This window comes from Aegilops tauschii, chromosome 5 (genome assembly GCF_002575655.3).
Source record: "Aegilops tauschii subsp. strangulata cultivar AL8/78 chromosome 5, Aet v6.0, whole genome shotgun sequence".
Lineage (NCBI taxonomy): Eukaryota > Viridiplantae > Streptophyta > Magnoliopsida > Poales > Poaceae > Aegilops > Aegilops tauschii.
Window position 1 is genome coordinate 455,408,508 of NC_053039.3, and position 21,270 is coordinate 455,429,777.

Genomic DNA, 21,270 nt, shown 5'->3' on the forward strand with positions numbered 1-21,270 from the left:
TCACCGGAAGCCATGACCATGGGGGAGGGGTGGAGGAGAAGGAGGAGGCCACGGCGGCAAGCATGGGGAAAAGGGAGAGGAGAGTGCCCGGCAATGGAGACGAGCACCGCAGCGAGAGGAGGAGCGCGGCCATGGCTGCCCGCATTGGGAGAGAGAGAGTTCCTGAGAGGAAGAAGAAGATAGGAAAAAGATGAAGCGGTACATGTGGGCCCGCAAGGACGCGTGGCTCCGTGGTATTTGGGTGTGCTAGGCACGCGGGAGCGAACGACACGACCGGTCTGCCCATGGGAAACGTTTCCCTAATAAATAGGAGCAGTGCCCCATCAGGCTAAGTTGATCCCCACACACTCCCGTTCTCTTTTTTTTTAAACTAAGGAAGACGGTATAGACAGAAGTCGTGAAGTGGCGAAAATAAAACGTTTACTCTCTTTGCTCCCGCCAAAGCTCAAAATACATCTCCTTAATCTCCGTGCACCGGTTTACCTTTTCAATGTACCGATAACGAAAAAAATTAGTATTAAGCAGCGTATTGTGCACTAGTTCATTTATCTCACACTAGACTGTTCTGCGAAATTGCAAGAGACTGCAATGCAAAGGACGCTTGTAAACATTTTCTCACGTATATATGCACATATATGGTGGTGGATCATTGGTTAGATTTTCTCTTCAAGGACAAGATTTTCTTGGGAAGGTTTCAAGGACAAGATTACATTGCATAAACATATATATGCGCATCAGAGTGGGTATGTCAAAATTGAACAGACATGATCAGCCCAAGATCAGCAATTCGGGTGGTGAACCAAAGACAGGTGCATGCTCTTCCCAGCTATGGAACCAGCTGGCAACATTTACATAATGAGCGATCAAATGGATCAAGCATCCACATATCATGTACTCCCTCCGTCCGAAAATACTTGTCAGAGAAATGGATAAAAATGGATATATCTAAAACTAGAATGTGTCTAGATACATTCATTTCTCCGACAAGTATTTCCGGACGGAGGGAGTATGTGCTTGTTATACTGAAAACTGTAACTACCACAATCTCTTCTGAAATCAAATTGTGCATCTCTTGAAGCTTTGTTATCCAGCTGTAGCCACCTGTGCTGATTAGCCTTCTGTGCCACCTGTGCTTCAGCTGTAGCCACGGTATAGTTTGGACTTTGGAATGAGAATAGTTTACAGATGTAAACACATGTCAAAAGAATATTCACACACAAATTAACTCCGATCTAGGAATTGACCAGCTCTATGGCTACAAAGCATGTGCAGCTCAATAGACAAAACGACTCATTGCTCATATGTATATACTGCCATGCAAGAAAATCGTTCGCGCGTATACAGACTTAAGTGACTCAAACGACAAAATTTCTGTAACACGATCGGTGCTGCTTCTGATTCCAGTGATTGTAGGCACGTTTATATATAGCAACCAAATGATCAGTGTTATCTCTAGCAGAATGATGGAAACATGCTATATGCACATACAGATTCAAGAGATGTGATGTGCCGATGCAAGCATGCATGTGATTCTCTTGGAAATAAACAAATGGTTTGATGTGATGCAAAATCATTAATACTTTGTACAAGGATCATTTCGGACCATCACAGAAAGCAGAATGTTTTGCACGAGCACGACCTTAGAAGCACAATAACAAGTATGCAACACAGATTCATGAAAACCATTATATGCCAGGCTTTATAACCCAGTTTTCTGTTTAAGCTAAATATTAATAGATTCTGCCCAACACTTTTGGCAAACCAACACATAGCTCTTTCGACCAAATAATACCAGATTTGGCCCAAGACTTTGGCAAACTGAAACATTGCATGCCTCATGGAAGTAAATGTATAGTACATGAAAGATAGGCCAATAAGTAATTTCTAGGTTCACAGTTTGGCAAACAAAATATAGTAATTCTTTTGTATGCACTTTCACGGTCAAAATTAAGCGGAAGATTTGTGCTTCATCTTGTTCCATAAATTCTACTACAATTATTATTAGCTATAAATTTGAGTATCTCTACCCTGCCCGGCCCTTCCCTCTGTTGGTTCCCATCAGATTGCTAACAGCAGGTGAATTTTATTTAATATGCACGAAGCAAAGGTTCTAGGTGGAGCGAGTTCCCATCGGATTGTTCAAGAAAAAGATGGGTTTATTATGGCTGGCCGGAATCTAGAAATCAATCTTGCCCCCAAGTGCCTAATCGATGTTATGTCTCTCTAATAAAAAGTGCTTAATCGATGTGGGAGGGACTCAAAGACACTTCAGTCGTAACACAGTATTATAACTTTACAAGCTCTTACCCGAGTAGCCGCCAGTTGCCTCCGCCGCGCACGCGTTGCCGGCGACGATATGCCTGACCTGAACCTGGCAATGGAGGTGGGTCGGCGGCGGGCGAGGGTTTCCCGTCGGGGTCACGCAGTGGGCTCTTATCGCTGGGTGTTGGTATTGGGCCTCCATCTGTAGCGGGCCTATCCCCCTACTTGGTGTTGCGGGCCACCGCGGTCTAAGCATCCGATTTTCCTTTCCCTTTCTTCCCTAAAAAGAGAAAAGATTTTCCTTTCGCTTTCTGTTTTGATGACACACAGAACAAAACCCGTCGCCGTTGCAGTGTTGGATTCTCTTTTGAGCCAAAATTTTCAACATGATAAGTATTATCCAGCATGTGGCAGCTTTGACACTCGAAAATGTGGGTTTACTTCTGAACACGAACATACCGTACGCCTGATCTCTTCTTATTCTTCTTTAGTTTTGCATTCACAAGTGGTTGTTGTTCGAACAAACAAGGGATCTCAATTTTCAAAATAATACGTAATAACTAAAGAAACCTAGAAGCAAAGGACGTATTTGCTGTTGTTGTTTGGGCAAACACAGCAAATACAAATGACTGCATTGCATCGCTACCATCTATACATCGTCTGCCCACATCATCCACAAACACATCTGAAGCATCTGCGGGCTGCGGCGCCCATCAATGGTGTTCATCGGTGGAGTGCGCAGCCGGCAGCTTCACGCCGATCTGGCGGGTGGAGCTCACGCATATGGCATGGGACTTCATGGATCCAAGCTCGCCAGTAGCGTCATATATATATATATGGTCCTATGAGTGGCGGGTCCAAATCTCTCCGTGGAGTAATGCAATGGTGTCGTTCGTCATCGCCTCTCTAGCTTGACGGGACAATGTTGACATGCACGAGTCGTGCCCTTGTTGAAGGTCCGGACATCCGAAACCCCACAAACCGAAACCAAACATAGGGAAGGTTTAGGGGAGTCCGGACACGTCACAGACACAATAAAGCTTCACCAAATGTACTATTTGTTCTGTGTTTATATCAGTTTGGTGGAACAGTAGCATTTTGCACGACAAACTTATTTTAGATTCACATATTCATGCTGGCTTGAAATTATTTCTCGCTCATAGTTTTTCATTTTTTGAGGGGAATTTCTGGCTGATAGTTAAGCTCCCTCTTCTGTTCAAAATAATTCCCCGGGCTCCGGGAAATTTGTCTGCAAGGGCTTTACGCCTCCACCTCAAGTATGCTCACGAAACGTGGCAACTTGCAAAAGGTTGCACCAAGGTTTTCAGTTAGCAGTTAGCATACAGTAGACGGTAGCACTAAGGTTTCCATAAGAACAAAAGGTTGTGTAAACAGAATGCTTAGAATGTTTGGAACGAAATATATGACAAGATAAACAGAGTATCTCTGCATCAAACCGATCAAAAACATTTTTCTAGACAAAAGGCATTACATCTTAGAAGGCCCCAAATGGTCACAAGATACAGAGGTGTGCTGAATGAACACCTTACGGTGCACAAAACACAACAACCGCACAGAACATAAGAGAAATGAAAAAGGCAGCTTACAATCAATGATGCCCTCCTCACTCAAGCCCCAAAGAGAAGAAAATAAACGAAGCAGCAAGGGATCAGCTTACTGCCTTGAGGAAGTTCACAGTCTCATGCAGCAGCCGTGAGCATGGTCGACATATTTAGCTATCAAAGGGATCAGGCATCCTCATATCATGGATGTGCATGTTACGGTTACCATTAACTCTTTTAAAATCAAATCGAGCATTTCTAGAGGCTCTGTTATCTAGCTGCAGCCGCCTGTGTTGATTAGCCATCCATTCCTCATTGCGGTCATCAGAGAGGCCGAATATCATCACCTTGAGCACCCTTGCATTTAGAACAAAGAACTTGGCGAAGTTAACGTCGGGTCTCATGCCTACATAGCCCTCCAATACAATTTTTCCAAGATGGTGAACAAGGCATTCAATTGGATCGAGTATATCATGCTGCCACACATTTTTCATATCCTTCCTAACCAATGACTGCAAAAGAAGAGAAAAAAAATAAGTATAGAAAGAATTAACTTCTTCATAGATAGAAAGAATTAACTTCTTCATAGATGGACCTATTAACATCAGGATGACTTGCATGATGTGTGAATTCAGGATTATTGAACACAATAGTCCCCTAGAAGGCTCCCTTTTATTAGCTTCAAAATTTCCAAGATGCAACTTTGACCACTAGATTTGTCAATGTAAATTTGGGAAACGAATAAAACTTGATTGTGGATGTTAATTTAACCGAATATTATTTCAGTCATCCAAGTTAGGCAGCCAGAGAGGTATATGATTGATCAAAGATAAAAACCTCTTTGAACATGTTTAACACCATGCCATTTTACATTTTTTTCTGGAGTGATTAACATTTAACAACAAGCTAGGATTTCACCTGGATGTATATCTTCTCGGTGCATGGAAAGCATCTAAGTAATCCAACAACTGCATCCAAATTAGGACCGATGGATTCTAGAGCCAAGATCTTCACTGTGCGCACCGGCAGGGTGAAGTTGATGGGGATCATTTCCTGGAGAAAAAGGGTAAATACATGAAGAAATAACCCAAATGTATGTTCCAAGAAGAAGATTGGTTATACCTTAACAATTGTGGTTCCAATCTCAAGTTTGAAGATTTTGTTACACACATAGCCCAGCACTGTCAGTTTAGGCGCTCCAATGACTCTGATTGTCCTTGGGCCATTTCCATTAAATGAAATCAATCTCTCAAGGCATGGTGCATCCTCAATGACAAGCTCCTGAAACACATCTCCTTTGGAGTGGGAATATACAGAGATACCAATACTCCGAAGAGTCGGTGAGAAGATCCGGACAGTGCTGAGCCCGCGGATGCTGTGAAGGTCAAGGGCCTCGAGCACAATGCAGCTTGCGAGCAGGCGGTGGATGTCCACCTCCGAGATGACGACACCGTACAAATTGAGCTGCTTCAGCCGAGGGAGAAGAAGTGCAGGGGTAGCATTAATCTCAGGGAAATCGGCAGCGTGAGATTTCGGCGCCACGATGACCCTGATTGTCTTTGGGCCACCAACTGGACCCCATGAGATCAATCGCTCAAGGCAAGGTGCATCCTCAATGACAAGCTGCTGAGACAGCACATCTGCTTCAGGGTGGGAACATACAGAGACATCAATACTCCGGAGAGTCGGTGAAACGATTCGGACGATGCTGAGTCCGCGGAGGCTCTGAAGCTGAAGGCGCTCGAGCACAATGCAACCTGCGAGCAGGCGGTGGATGGCCGCCTCCGAGATCACGACGTCGTACAGATTGAGCTGCTTCAGCCGAGGAAGAACAAGCGCTGGGGCAGCATTAATCTCGGGGAAATCGCAGCGGCCGATGCTGACGGCGCGTAGGGTGGGCGCGAACCGGAGCACGGAAGGCGGCAGCGGGCGCGGTGGCCTGGTGCCCCCGTTGCGGGAGTAGGCGTCACCGGAGGAGGTGAAGCCGAGCTCCTCGAGGCCATCGAGGGCGGGGGACCGGAACCAGCCGTTGAACTTGGCGTAGCGTTCGCGGCCGAGGCGGATGCCGTAGAGGGCGAGGCGGCGGGCGGGGCCAGGGTGCGCGGCGAGGATCTTGGAGACGATGGCGACGCGCTTGCGCTCTTGCCCGGAGAGTCCTCTGGCGACGAGGTTGAGTGGGGTGGTGCGCCAGATGTGGCGCCACCGGGAGGAGAGGATGGCCGTTCGGGCGGCTTCCTTGGTTCTGGGGAGCAGGGAGATGATGGTGCCGAGGAGCTCGTCGGGGAGGCGGCTGATGAGGTCGAGGCCCTCGTCGCCGCCGCCATCCCTGGTCGCCGGGGGATCTTGCGCTTCGGGCTCGTCCCGCTTCCGCTTCTTGGATGCGGAAGCCGCCGCCGCATCATCCATGGCCGCGGCCGCCGCCAAAAGAGATGAGTTTGTTGGAGAAGAGCACGAGGAAACAGCTACTGATAGCGGTACTCTAGTACTCTTTCCCCAGAAAATTGAGTTCCCTCTGATCTTTGACCTCCTACGCAACACAGCACCCGAGGCGACTCGCCGTGCATGCGGCGCAGTGCGTTGCAAGACATCGTTCAGTCGTTCACACCAATTATACTGTACAAAATCAAGTGAGTCGGTGAAACGATTCCAAACAACATGGCGCGGTTCGAAACAACATCCCACCCCCCAAAGTGCAAGATATTCATGTTTTTTTTGTTTTGAAAAAGGCGGTGGCTTGCCGTGCAACACGGGTTATGGGCATCGGACAGACGAGCTCGACATGGGATGCAAGATAATACCTCCCCATGCATGCCTTCAGGAGGAGGACGATATTAACCACATTCTCACGCATTGCGTACACACAAGAGAAGTTTGGCATCGATGTGTTGACTTGCTCCGGATCAGCATTCAGTGCTCGACCCAGGACTCGTCTTTCACAGATTGGTGGCTCATTCAAAGACAAAGGCTGCGTGGAAAGCTAAGGAAGGGGCTAGACACACTCATCATCGGGATTAGCTGGGCTCTATGGAAGCAACATAACGCACGGGTGTTCAACAACATCTCGCGACAAAAAACACCCACCCAAACTCGTAGCTCAGATTCTTGAGGGCATGGCCGAGTGGAGGAAAGAGGGACTTGGCGGTGTTGGTGGTCTAGACCCTTTTGTGAGAGAGTAGCTTCGTGTTGTAGCGGTGTTGGCTGCAGCGGTTCCACGGATGCTAACAGCAAACAGCTTGTCAATGTTTTTTTTATCATGTGATGATGCGAATACATGTTTGCTCTCAAAAATTTATGTTCCAGCTATGTAGCATCGTCGTGGTCCATTTGTTGCAGTGGGGCCTACGCGGCGGCGAGGTCGGTGTGGCAACGATGTCATGGGACATGCCATAGATGGCTCATCTTAATTATCCTTCCCGGCGTCAGTGCATAGTGCCATGTTGCTGGCGTGTGTTATGTTTCTTTGGCTTAGATCTTTTCGTGGTCTCTCACTACTTCCCAGCTGTTCTACTTGTCGTTGGTTGCTTAAGAGGAAGTCAGATAAGTCTCTTGTTCAAGGAGATGTGATGACGATGACATTAATGTGCAACTTAGTCGATGTATTTTTCATGATGGTGTGTGCCTAATTAGTGGGTTGTGCATGTTTTCATTCGATTTTTCTGTAATTAACCAATCAACATACGATAAAAATAGCCAGACAACTCTCTTCTTATTATTTGATAAAATTAACAAATCTTTATCTCGTTTCAAAAAAAAATTCATTGAGGCAAACCGCACTTTGCATCACAACCCGCATCGAGGCAAATCCTCGAGGAAGAAGGAGACATGCAACTAATGGCGACTGTAATAACATGTACATTAGGGTTATTATTAAATAAATAAAGATTATACAAGTACTCATAGTTGTCAATGGTGTTACACGCTTCTCCCTCAAGCAAAGGCGGTTAGGGTAAAGTTCTCCTTCCTCCAAGCTCCACTGGCCAACCCATGGATTTCACCCCTCTGTCTGCCCCTCCGGCGACTGGTGACGAAGAGGGCAATCATGATGCCTTGGCTCCTTCTAGTAGTTTAGGTTAGGGTTTATTACTCCTTGCGGTGACGGCGCTTGCATGGATGCGGCGCTTCATTTTTGAGTTGATCTTATGGGTTTCAACCCCCTCCTCGAATTCATCCGTCCGGATAGAGTCGACGAAGCTCCAACATAAATTCATGTCATCTCCTTGGAGTAGCGAGGTTAGGGTTTCTAACAACGCGTTCGCGACGGCGAGATCTGGTGTCAAGTGCTTCAGATCAATTCAAGGGTTTAATACGATGATTATGACTCGAGCAATGCTACGCAGACAACATTGTATGGACAATTTATAGACGACAACATATCAGGTCGTCCATGCATATCACCAAAAGTGAGTCGACGGCTAGATTTGTATCGTGCAGCTGTCGTGCATGGTATGCATCGTCTGCACAACATTTTCGTTATGACTCATGCATGGGTGCTAGTCCATAGGGGCACGAGCACCAAGACTTCTCGGCTATGATCAACATGGCCAAGCCGGTTTCGGCATGCGAGTGGCGACAACATTTTGTTCTGGCGGTGGTAGTGATTGTCCCGTGGTCAAGAGACCTTGATGTAATTTAATTTTATTTAGGATGTTTTGTACTTTTGATGAACTTTTAAAATAAACCTGAGTATTTTTAAAAATATATATAATATTTTAAGATAGACTAATCAAGTGCATAAGTATTTGCATATTGTTTAGTATAGTAATATATACGAGTGTACATATGCCTTAAGTGCATGCAAGAAAATTGATTAGAACAGAGGAAACTAAACACATGAGCATGACCGGCTTTTTTTGGCAAACATGAACTGGTCCGTTTCCATGGAAGAAACTAGGACGGATCCTATTTAGCGCTGCAAGCGCCCGTTATAGGCCATTATGCAAACCGGCGCCTGCAGCACACCCCTCGGTCGGCCCATTTAACTTTTTCTTTGTTTTCGGTTAAAGAACAGAAAAAAGTCGACAAAGCTCCAACATAGATTCATGTCGTCTCCTTGGAGTAGCAAGGTTAGGGTTTTTGACAACGCGTCTGTGACGACGAGATCTGGTGTCAAGTGCTTCAGATCAATTCAAGGGTTTAATGACGATGATTATGACTTGAGCGATACTACGCAGACGACATTGTATGGATGATTTATAGACGACAACCCATATCAGGTCGTCCATGCATATCGTCAAAAGGGAGCAGACAGCTAGATTTGTATCATGCAGCTGTCGTGCATGGTATGCATCGTCTGCTCTACACAACAGTTTCATTATGACTCATGCGTGCTGGTCCTTAGGGGCACGAGGACCAAGACTTCTCGGCTATGATCAACATAGCCAAGCCAGCTACAAAGCCACTACACCACCTCGTTTCATTTGGTCTAACTTACTTATTTTTTACCCTTTTATCCCTCAATTCGCGTAACTTATTCTTTTTATTTTTTTCATTTTTCTTGGAACGGTTTTGTTCTTTTTTTTCTTTTATCTGAATGCATGAACTTTTTCTTCAAATTCGTGATATTTTTTCAAAATCAATGAACTTTTAGTTGAGATCGATGATCTTTTTCAAAATCTATGAAAGTTTTTCAAAATCATGAACTTTTTTCAAAATCGATGAACTATTTTCAGAATCGATGATTTTTTTTCAGATTCCCATGAACTTTTTTCAAAATCCAGTGAACTTTTTTTCAAAATTTTCCACAATTTTTAAAATTGATGAACGTTTTTTGGTTTTGTGAACTTTTTTTTAATCTGGTGAACGTTTTTCAAATTCATGAACTTTTTTGATTTCGTGAACAAGTTTTTTAAATGCATGAATTGATTTTTCAAAATGGATGAACTCTTTAAAATTTTGTGAAATTATTTTTCATAAATAGGTTTTCTTTTGTCAAATAATACTGATAGGATTGAAAAAGGGTCAAATAACCCTGTCTTCCGATATACAGTATAACATCAAAGTCGTCGTGGTGCAGTGGTTAATGCGTTATGTGTGGTCGCGATGGCACTCTAGTTCGAACGCCACTCTTTTTGCAGAATAATAGATTAAGGACTGTGATATATACCAAACGTTCGTGCCTATTTCATAGGTCCGAACGATCCCCACCTTCACGAGGCCGAGTGCGCGTAGCGCGCAAGGCCGAGCCGTCGACCGGAGGCAATCGCGAGGCCCATCTCAGCGCCCCTCACGTGACCCTGGCCCACAACCATCACGGACCACCTCCTCCCCCTAAACCCCAACTTTCTTACCTCCACAGCAAGAAAAGGCAACAAGCACTCTCCATCGACCCTCCTCTTCCTTTTTCTCTCTCCCTGGCGATGAACTCAACCATTCATCTCCGTCCCCTACCCCCCACCCCAACCCCGATTTGACCCAGCAATTGCTTCACAAAACATGCAATACACTTGAGGAAACTGAAGTTACCACCGGATCTCGACTTGATCTACCACCGGGGACACCAGAACTTACCAAGCGTCCAGAATCCAGCAATTGCTTCACAAAATCATGCAGAAACGCTTGGGGGGCCCAAGTTACCAGCAGATCTCGACATGATCTATCACCAGGGACATCAGAACTTACCAGGCGTCCAGAATCCAGCAAGAATCCATGTGGATCAGGTACATCTAAGCACTCCCTACTGTATCTGAATTCCATTTCAGTTCAACCCAAAAGGCCCCATGAAAAAGGAAGAAAAAAGTGCCATTTTTTCCTAATTTATCATACTGTGTGCATAGAAGCTACCAGCATGATAGAAATGTTTTACCATAGGAAGTAACAATGTGTAGAATACATGAGTTATCAGGACATATGCAATATTTTTTCTTGAAAAAAGACAACTCCTTTTCAACTTATTGCGCAAAAATAGTGAAATTATGCTACAAAAAACACTTATTGTATGTAAAAAAGGAAGTCACAACACCATAACAGAATCCGTACTTGTTACAATTATTGTGTAGAGAAAGCTACCACATTTTTTCATACAAAGTTATCATCAGCATTGCCATCTGTTACCATGCCATCATGGTGCATCTATGCAAAAGTTACCATAAAAAAACTTGAACTAATTTTTGAAGCAGGGAATGGTGTGCCGAGTAGAATAGAGTCCGAAATGAGTAACAAATTGTTACCTGCAGAAAAAATGATAATATCCATGTCAACTCAAAAAGAATCACAACAAAAGTACAAGAAGATAGCATGCACCATGTGCAAAATGTGATTGATGTATGTAAACAGTAGTGTTATTTTCAGTTGTCTCACATATGCTATTAACATGTGTAAGCAGGTGCTTCAATAACATGTCGGAAAACCATGGATATAACACAAATGCCACAGATAGTGCTGGACGAGAGAAACAACATGATGATGATGCACGTACGATTAGCTTTGGTTTGGGTAAATAACAACTCACTTACAAAAGTGTCACACTACATGTTTATGTTGGAAGCAGAATGTTATCATCACAGCATACTACAAGTTACCACACATGTTCAATACAAGTTACCACCAAACAATGATAAATCATGTTATGACAAACCATTTCTTGTGAAAAACATGCAGGTGCTCCACCTACATCTAACCAGAGGATCCATGAGCCAAGCAAGGAAGCAAGTTCTAGCATTGGCGGAGAAGAAAGGTTCTTTGATGTGTTGGTTAGCGAGCCAGCAAGTCCAGAAACAGGAGCGCTCAACGCTGATCAAGGAGGAGAGGCATACTCCACACCTAAGGCTCCTGATAAAACAATGAAGTTTGAAACTTTTGAGGAGGCTGTTGCTCACTACGAGCTATATGCACTCCGAAATGGATTTGGGACAAGGATAGAGTACACAAGAACACTAAAGGACAACACAGCGAGCAGAGCACTCCTGGTGTGTGGGAAAGGCGGCAAGCCAAAGAAGAAGGAGGAGGTACAGGATGTACTGAACCCAGAAGGCATCGTGAAGAAGAGAAAAAGGCGTAAGATTGTGAGGACTGAGTGTCCAGCCCACCTTTATCTTACGCACAAGGATGCGTGGTGGAGAGTCGAACGCTTTGATGACAACCACAACCATCCACTGATAAGAAAGCCATCTCTGACAAAATTTATAGCCTCACATCAGAACATTCCCAAAGACGAGCAAGATTTCTTACGGATTCTACATGAATGCAACATAGACACCGCAAGGCAAATGCAACTAATTTCATGGTTCTATGGTGATGCTGAGAATGTACCATACACAACACAGGACCTTGCAAATCAGCGAGCCAAATTTCGCAAGGAGTACCGTAATGCAGACTGATACGTCTCCAACGTATCTATAATTTATGAAGTATTCATGCTATTATATTATCCTTCTAGGATGTTTTATATGCATTTATATGCTATTTTATATGATTTTTGGGACTAACCTATTAACCTAGAGCCCAGTGCCAGTTTCTGTTTTTTTCTTGTTTTTTAGTTTTACAGAAAAGGAATACCAAACGGAGTCCAATTGACGTGCCAATTTTTGATGATTTTTTATGGACCAAAAGAAGCCCCCGGGGTGAAAGAGTTGGGCCAGAAGAGTCCCGGGCTGCCCACGAGGGTGGGGGGCGCGCCCACCCCCCCTGGGCGTGGGCCCCTGCCTCGTGGACAACCCGGGAACCTCCTTGACGTGAGACCTACGCCAAAAATTCCTATAAATACTGAAACCTCCAGAAAACAGAATAGATCGGGAGTTCCGCCGCCGCAAGCCTCTGTAGCCACCAAAAACCAATCGGGACCCTATTCCGGCACCCTGCCGGAGGGGGGATCCCTCACTGGTGGCCATCTTCATCATCCCGGCGCTCTCCATGACGAGGAGGGAGTAGTTCACCCTCGGGGCTGAGGGTATGTACCAGTAGCTATGTGTTTGATCTCTCTCTCTCTCTCTCTCGTGTTCTTGATTCGGCACGATCTTGATGTACCGCGAGCTTTGCTATTATAGTTGGAGCTTATGATGTTTCTCCCCCTCTACTCTCTTGTAATGGATTGAGTTTCCCCTTTGAAGTTATCTTATCGGATTGAGTCTTTTAATGATTTGAGAACACTTAATGTATGTCTTGCGTGGGATAACCGTGGTGACAATGGGTTATTCTATTGATTCACTTGATGTATGTTTTGGTGATCAACTTACGGGTTCTGCCCATGAACCTATGCATAGGGGTTGGCACACGTTTTCGTCTTGACTCTCCGGAAGAAACTTTGGGGCACTCTTTGAGGTTCTATGTGTTGGTTGAATAGATGAATCTGAGACTGTATGATGCATATCGTATAATCATACCCACGGATACTTGAGGTGACATTGGAGTATCTAGGTGACATTAGGGTTTTGGTTGATGTGTGTCTTAAGGTGTTATTTTACTACGAACTCTAGGGCTCTTTGTGACACTTATAGGAATAGCCCAATGGATTGATCGGAAAGAATAACTTTGAGGTGGTATCATACCCTACCATAATCTCTTCGTTTGTTCTCCGGTATTAGTGACTTTGGAGTGACTCTTTGTTGCATGTTGAGGGATAGTTATATGATCCAATTATGTTATTATTGTTGAGAGAACTTGCACTAGTGAAAGTATGCACCCTAGGCCTTGTTTCCTTGCATTGCAATACCGTTTGTGTTTACTTTTATCATTAGTTACCTTGCTGTTTTTATATTTTCAGATTACAAAAACCTATATCTACCATCCATATTGCACTTATATCACCATCTCTTCGCCGAACTAGTGCACCTATACAATTTACCATTGTATTGGGTGTGTTGGGGACACAAGAGACTCTTTGTTATTTGGTTGAAGGGTTGTTTGAGAGAGACCATCTTCATCCTACACCTCCCACGGATTGATAAACCTTAGGTCATCCACTTGAGGGAAATTTGCTACTGTCCTACAAACCTCTGCACTTGGAGGCCCAACAACGTCTACAAGAAGAAGGTTGTGTAGTAGACATCAAGCTCTTTTCTGGCGCCGTTGCCGGGGAGGCTAGGTAAGCGGCACTCACATCGAGTCAACTAAGCTCTTTTCTGGCGCCGTTGCCGGGGAGGTGAGTGCTTGAAGGTATATCTTTAGATCTTGCAATCGAAACTTTTAGTTTCTTGTTTTATCACTGGTTTAGTTTATAAAAGAAAACTAAAAAAAGGAATTGGGTTTGCCTCATACGCTTCATCTTTTTAATATCTTTCGTGAGTATGATGGAAAGGAAAATTGTGCCAAAGTGTTAGAAAAAGAATGCTTTAAAATGTTTGGCACTAAATCTTTGAATGATGAGCATGATTGCAATGTTGTTAGTATGAACTCCTTGAATATCCATGGTACTAATGATGATTGCACTAGTTATGATGAAAATGTCTCCTATAAACATGTCAATTTTTGCGGAGTGCATTGGGTTTGCAAGTACACACCAAATAGGGAAGATAGATATTGCAAGAGGCATAAGCATTTAGAAACTAAATTGTTGCAAGAAAGGCTAGATGTTTGTGCTGAAAATTTAAATTTTCTTAGCCGTACTTGTGAACTTTGCAATGAACGGGGTCATTTAACTATCCGATGCAAATTGTTTCATGATCTAATCGTGTCCAAAAATTGTGATGACTTGATTTCCCTTGCACATTATAATGAACTTAGTTTTCTTATGGGCTATGAAGAAATGAAACGTATAACTAACTATCTCCCAGAATTTGCCCGTTATAAACTTCTTAATTTTGATCTAGAGGAAATTTATATGTATTGTGCAGTGAATTGCATTGAAAATCCTTATATTGCCAATTACATAAAGAAAAGAAAGCAAATAGAAGATGAAGAGAACACTAATGAAAGGGAAGAGACTTCCCAATATCCTCCTATTATTTCTTATGATGAATCAGGTAATGAGGAGGAGCTTTCTATTCAACCAATCTCATCAATAAGGAGCTCAAAAAGGAGGGATAAACCCGCACATGATGTGAAGAAGAAAAAGAAAAACCGGAGAAGCAAAGGTAAAAAGGTATCCCTCCCAAATAATGTTGCTCCTATTATTGTTGTGCCTCATGAAAATGAATAAAAAATAATTGTGGAAGATGATGCACTTGATGATGATCTAGTTATGCCTATTGCTTGTTGTGATGATTATGATTGGGAAGATAATGATACTTCTTATGAACTTGAAAATCTTTTTGGCACTTGCTTGGAATATGACAATCGCTATACTATTGGTGCTATCCATACTATTAATGATGAGAGTGATTATGCTTATGATATGAAAAGGCCCAAGCTTGGGGATGCTATGTTTGAAGAACATGATGTTTTTGAGAATATATTTGCTGCAGTTAATGTTTGTCCCAAGCTTGGGGATGCTATTTCTAATGAAGATGATATTTTTAGCCTCTCAAGTTTCGATATGCAAATTTATAATGATGATAGCATGCCTCCTACTTATGATGATTATATTGATGAAAGTGGGTTTGGAAGAGTGTCAACTTTAGGAAGTAATGATCTCACTATTTTGGAGGATGTTGAATCTTATAATATTTATGAAAGTGGATTTGGAGAGGTCATGACTTTATTTAGTGATGTATCCACTATTTCGGAAGAGGTTTCAATTGATTATGATGAGAACAAAGTTGCTACTTATGATGATTATTGTGATGAAACTTATGCTATAAAAAGTAGTGATGATTATATTTATGAAACTTGTCATGATTGTGATTACCCTTTTTCTGAACATTACTCTTTTATTGTGGAAACAATTTATAGTATTCAAGTCTTTTATGATACTCCCACTATTCCGAATGAGAAGAATTTTGCTTATGTGGAGAGTAGTAAATTTTCTATGCAAGTAGATCATGAAAAGAATGCTTTAGGTGCTGGTTATATTATTGAATTCATTCATGATGCTACTGAAAATTGTTATGAGGGAGGAATTTATGCTTGTAGGAATTGCAATAATATCAAGTTTCCTCTCTATGTGCTTAAGGTTTTGAAGTTATGCTTGTTTTGCCTTCCTATGCAAGTTGATTATTGTTCCCATAAGTTGTTTGCTCACAAAATCTCTATGCATAGGAAGTGGGTTAGACTTAAATGTGCTAGTCATGTTCTTCATGATGGTCTCTTTATGTTTCAATTCTTATCTTTTATGTGAGCATCATTGAAATCGTCATGCCTAGCTAGGGGCGTTAAACGTTAGCGCTTGTTGGGAGGCAACCCAATTTTATTTTAGTTTCTTGCTTTTTGGTTCTGTTTAGTAATAAATAATCCATCTATCTTCTGTTTAGATGTGGTTTTATGTTTTAATTAGTGTTTGTGCCAAGTAGAACCTTTGAGAAGACTTGGGTGAAGTCTTTATGATCATGCTGTAAAAAAAAACAGAAACTTTAGCGCTCACGAGATTAGCTAAAACTTTTTACTGGAGAGTGCTATTTAGTTGATTCGTTTTGCAGATGATTACTAGACAAATTCCTCAGGTCCACCAATTTATTTTAGAATATTTGGAGTTCTATAAGTATACGTTTGATATAAATTACTACAGACTGTTCTGCTTTTGACAGATTCTGTTTTCTATGTGTTTGTTGCTTATTTTGATGAATCTATGAGTAGTATCGGAGGGTATGAACCATAGATAAGTTGGAATAAAGTAGATATTACACCAATATGAATTTAGAATGAGTTCATTACAGTACCAAAAGTGGTGATTTATTTTCTTATACTAACGGAGCTTACGAGTTTTCTGTTGAGTTTTGTATTGTGAAGTTTTCAAGTTTTGGGTAAAGATTCGATGGGCTATGGAATAAGGAGTGGCAAGAGCCTAAGCTTGGGGATGCCCAAGGCACCCCAAGGTAATATTCAAGGACAACCAAGAGCCTAAGCTTGGGGATGCCCCGGATGGCATCCCCTCTTTCGTCTTCGTTCATCGGTAACTTTACTTGGAGCTATATTTTTATTCACCACATGATATGTATTTTGCTTGGACGTCATTTTATTTTCTTTATCTTTGCTTGCTGTTTGAATAAAATACCAAGATCTGAAATTCTTAAATGAGAGAGAGTCTTCACATAGCTGCGTAGTTATTTAACTACTCATTGATCTTCACTTATATCTTTTTGGAGTAGTTTGTCATTTACTCGTGTGCTTCACTTATATCCTATGAGTAAATGGTTGAATGATTTGAACATCATAAATCAGAATTTATATATGTTTCATATGCTTATCCCATGGGGAGCAATGACTTTACATATAAGAAGTAGAGGTGGTAAATTTATTGAAGGTTAGCAAACGTTGTATTGGTCACTTGAACAATTCATGAAAGAATATTGAAGGAAGAGAGATTTCACATATAAATATACTATCTTGGACATCTTCTATGATTGTGAGCCCCATTGATTATTTTCAAACCTGAGCAAATTAGTTGAAGTTGGACAAGGAAGACAACATAATGAGTTATGCTTGGGTATATTTGTATAGAAGTTATATTGTTATGGATCCTCTAACATGTGGTGCTTGCTATTTAGAATCCTTTGCTAGCCAAGATATCTGTACTAAGCGGGAATACTGCTTGTGCATCCAAATTCCTTGACCAAGTTTCTTCCATGAGTGTCCACCATATCTACCTATATGTGGTATTTACCTGCCGTTCCAAGTAAATTTGCATGTGCCAAACTCTAAACCTTCAAATAATAATATGTTTTGTATGCCCGAATCGCTCATGCAGCGACTAGGGGCTGTCAATATCTTCCATGCTAGGTGGGCTATTCTCACGATGAGTGGACTCCGCTCATCATTCACGAGAAAATGGCTGGTAACTGGGATGCCCAGTCCTATGATCAAAAGATCAAAAACAAACAGAGTGTCACTAGTATGCCTCTACTTGACTAGCTCGTTGATCAAAGATGGTTATGTTTCCTAGCCATGGACATGAGTTATCATTTGATTAATGGGATCACATCATTAGGAGAATGATGTGATTGACTTGACCCATTCTGTTAGCTTAGCACTTGATCGTTTAGTATGTTGCTATTGCTTTCTTCATGACTTATACATGTTCTTATGACTGAGATTATGCAACTCCCGTTTATCGGAGGAACACTTTCTGTGCTACCAAACGTCACAACGTAACTTGGTGATTATAAAGGTGCTCTGCAGGTGTCTCCGAAGGTACTTGTTGGGTTGGCGTATTTCGAGATTAGGATTTGTCACTCCGATTGTCGGAGAGATATCTCTGGGCCCACTCGGTAATGCACATCACTATAAGCCTTGCAAGCATTGTAACTAATGAGTTAGTTGCAGGATGATGTATTACGGAACAAGTAAAGAGACTTGCCGGTAACGAGATTGAACTAGGTATTGAGATACCGACGATCGAATCTCGGGCAAGTAACATACCGATGACAAAGGGAACAACGTATGTTGTTATGCGGTTTGACCGATAAAGATTTTCGTAGAATATGTAGGAGCCAATATGGGCATCCAGGTTCTACTATTGGTTATTGACCAGAGAGGTGTCTCCGTCATGTCTACATAGTTCTCGAACCCGTAGGGTCCGCACGCTTAAACGTTCGTTGACGATATAGTACTATGAGTTATGTATGTTGGTGACCGAATGTTGTTCGGAGTTTCGGATGAGATCACGGATATGACGAGGAACTCCGGAATGGTCCGGAAGTAAAGATTGATATGTGGATAGTAGTGTTTGATCTCCGGAAGGGTTCCGGAATTCACCGGAAGGGGTTCCAGATGTTTCCCGAAATGTTTGGGCACGAGAACACTTTATCTGGGCCAAAGGGGAAAGCCCACGAGGTTTTTGGAAAGCGCAAAAGGAAGTTTTGCGGAGTCCAGGGGCCAGACGCCAGGGTCTCTAGCGTCTGGGTCCAGACGCCGGGAACCCTGTCGTCTGGCCCTGGAGTCCAAGAAGGACTCTTGCCTTTCGGGTGAAAACCGACTTTGTGGAGGCTTTTACTCCAAGTTTCGACCCCAAGGCTCAACATATAAATAGAGGGGCAGGGCTAGCACCCAACACACATCAAGAAACACCAAGCCGTGTGCCGGCAACCCCGTCCCCTCTAGTTTATTCTCCGTCATAGTTTTCGTAGTGCTTAGGCGAAGCCCTGCGGAGATTGTTCTTCACCAACACCATCACCACGCCGTCGTGCTGCCGAAACTCATCTACTACTTCGCCCGTCTTGCTGGATCAAGAAGGCGAGGACGTCACCGAGCCGAACGTGTGCAGAACTCGGAGGTGCCGTGCTTTTGGTACTTGGATCGGTCGGATCATGAAGATGTACGACTACATCAACCGCGTTGATATAACGCTTCCGCTTACGGTCTACGAGGGTACGTAGACAACACTCTCCCCTCTCGTTGCTATGCATCACCATGATCTTGCGTGTGCGTAGGATTTTTTTTGAAATTACTACGTTCCCCATCAGTGGCATCCGAGCCTGGTTTTATGCGTTGATGTTATATGCACGAGTAGAACACAAGTGAGTTGTGGGCGATACAAGTCATACTGCTTACCAGCATGTCACACTTTGGTTTGGCGGTATTGTTGGATGAAGCGCCCCGGACCGACATTACGCGTACGCTTACGCGAGACTGGTTGTACCTACGTGCTTTGCACACACGTGGCTGGCGGGTGTCAGTTTCTCCAACTTTAGTTGAACCGAGTGTGGCTACGCCCGGTCCTTGAGAAGGTTAAAACAACACTAACTTGACAAACTATCGTTGTGGTTTTGATGCGTAGGTAAGAACTGTTCTTGCTCAGCCCGTAGCAGCCACGTAAAACTTGCAACAACAAAGTAGAGGACGTCTAACTTATTTTTGCAGGGCATGTTGTGATGTGATATGGTCAAGGCATGATGCTATATTTTATTGTATGAGATGATCATGTTTTGTAACCGAGTTATCGGCAACTGGCAGGAGCCATATGGTTGTCTCTTTATTGTATGCAATGCAATCGCCCTGTAATTGCTTTACTTTATCACTAAGCGGTAGCGATAGTCGTAGAAGCAATAGTTGGCGAGACGACAACGATGCTACGATGGAGATCAAGGTGTCGCGCTGGTGACGATGGTGATCATCACGGTGCTTCGGAGATGGAGATCACAAGCACAAGATGATGATGGTCATATCATATCACTTATATTGATTGCATGTGATGTTTATCTTTTATGCATCTTATTTTTCTTGGATTGACGGTAGCATTATAAGATGATCTCTCACTAAATTTCAAGATAAAAGTGTTCTCCCTGAGTATTCACCGTTGCCAAAGTTCGTCGTGCCCAGACACCACGTGATGATCGGGTGTGATAAGCTCTACGTCCATCTACAACGGTACAAGCCAGTTTTGCACACACAGAATACTCAGGTTAAACTTGACGAGCCTAGCATATGCAGATATGGCCTCGGAACACTGGAGACCGAAAGGTCGAGCGTGAATCATATAGATGATATGATCAACATAGTGCTGTTCACCATTGAAAACTACTCCATCTCACGTGATGATCGGACATGGTTTAGTTGATATGGATCACGTGATCACTTAGATGATTAGAGGGATGTCTATCTAGGTGGGAGTTCTTAAGTAATATGATTAATTGAACTTTAATTTATCATGAACTTAGTCCTGGTAGTATTAGCATATCTATGTTGTAGATCAATAGCTCGGGTTTAGCTCCCCTGTTTTATATTTGATATGTTCCTAGTGAAAACTAAGTTGAAAGATGTTAGTAGCAATGATGCAGATTGGATCCATGATCTGAGGATTATCCTCATTGCTGCACAGAAGAATTATGTCCTTGATGCACCGCTAGGTGACAAACCTATTGTAGGAGCAGATGCAGACGTTATGAACGTTTGGCTAGCTCAATATGATGACTACTTGATAGTTTAGTGCACCATGCTTAACGGGTTAGAATCGGGACTTCAAAGACGTTTTGAACGTCATGGACCATATGAGATGTTCCAAGAGTAGAAGTTAATATTTCAAGCAAATACCTGAGTTGAGAGATATGAAGTCTCCAACAAGTTCTATAGCTAAAAGATGGAGGAGAATAGCTCAAGCAGTGAGCATGTGCTCAGATTGTCTGGGTACTACAATCACTTGAATCAAGTGGGAGGTAATCTTCCAGATAAGATAGTGATTGACAGAATTCTCTAGTCACCATCACCAAGTTAGTAGAACTTCGTGATGAACTATAGTATGCAAGGGATGACAAAAATGATTCCCGAGCTTTTCATGATGATGAAATCGATGAAGGTAGAAATCAAGAAAGAGCATCAAGTGTTGATGCTTAACAAGACCACTAGTTTCAAGAAAAGGGCAAAAGGAAGAAGGGGAACTTCAAGAAGAACGGCAAGCAAGTTGTTGCTCAAGTGAAGAAGCCCAATTCTGGACCTAAGCCTGAGACTAAGTGCTTCTACTGCAAAGGACTGGTCACTGGAAGCG

At 42.8% G+C, this 21,270-nt stretch overlaps 1 protein-coding gene and 1 long non-coding RNA gene across 2 annotated transcripts; both read right to left on the bottom strand.

Annotated features, from left to right (window-relative positions):
* Positions 1-678: 678 nt before the first annotated feature.
* LOC120964070 (uncharacterized) lies at positions 679-2,395 on the bottom strand. Its single transcript, XR_005755733.3, has 2 exons — positions 2,308-2,395; positions 679-1,138 (listed from the first exon to the last, which is right to left on the bottom strand). It is a non-coding gene; the product is annotated as an uncharacterized lncRNA (long non-coding RNA).
* Positions 2,396-3,670: 1,275 nt separating this feature from the next.
* Positions 3,671-6,267, bottom strand: LOC109772303 (putative F-box/LRR-repeat protein At5g02700). Its single transcript, XM_020330987.4, has 3 exons — positions 4,947-6,267; positions 4,743-4,877; positions 3,671-4,336 (listed from the first exon to the last, which is right to left on the bottom strand). Exons 1-3 carry the CDS (start codon positions 6,228-6,230, stop codon positions 3,995-3,997), a joined length of 1,761 nt encoding a protein of 586 aa, XP_020186576.1. The 5' UTR covers positions 6,231-6,267; the 3' UTR covers positions 3,671-3,994.
* Positions 6,268-21,270: the final 15,003 nt, after the last annotated feature.

Bases quoted from the DNA above. Each gene is read 5' to 3' on its own strand.
- LOC109772303 (XM_020330987.4), bottom strand. From the start codon at position 6,230: ATGGATGATGCGGCGGCGGCTTCCGCATCCAAGAAGCGGAAGCGGGAC. The intron at 4,878-4,946 runs GTATAACCAATC...CTTTTTCTCCAG, and splicing joins TTGGAACCACAATTGTTAAG to GAAATGATCCCCATCAACTT. The intron at 4,337-4,742 runs GTGAAATCCTAG...CTTCTTTTGCAG, and splicing joins CCGAGAAGATATACATCCAG to TCATTGGTTAGGAAGGATAT.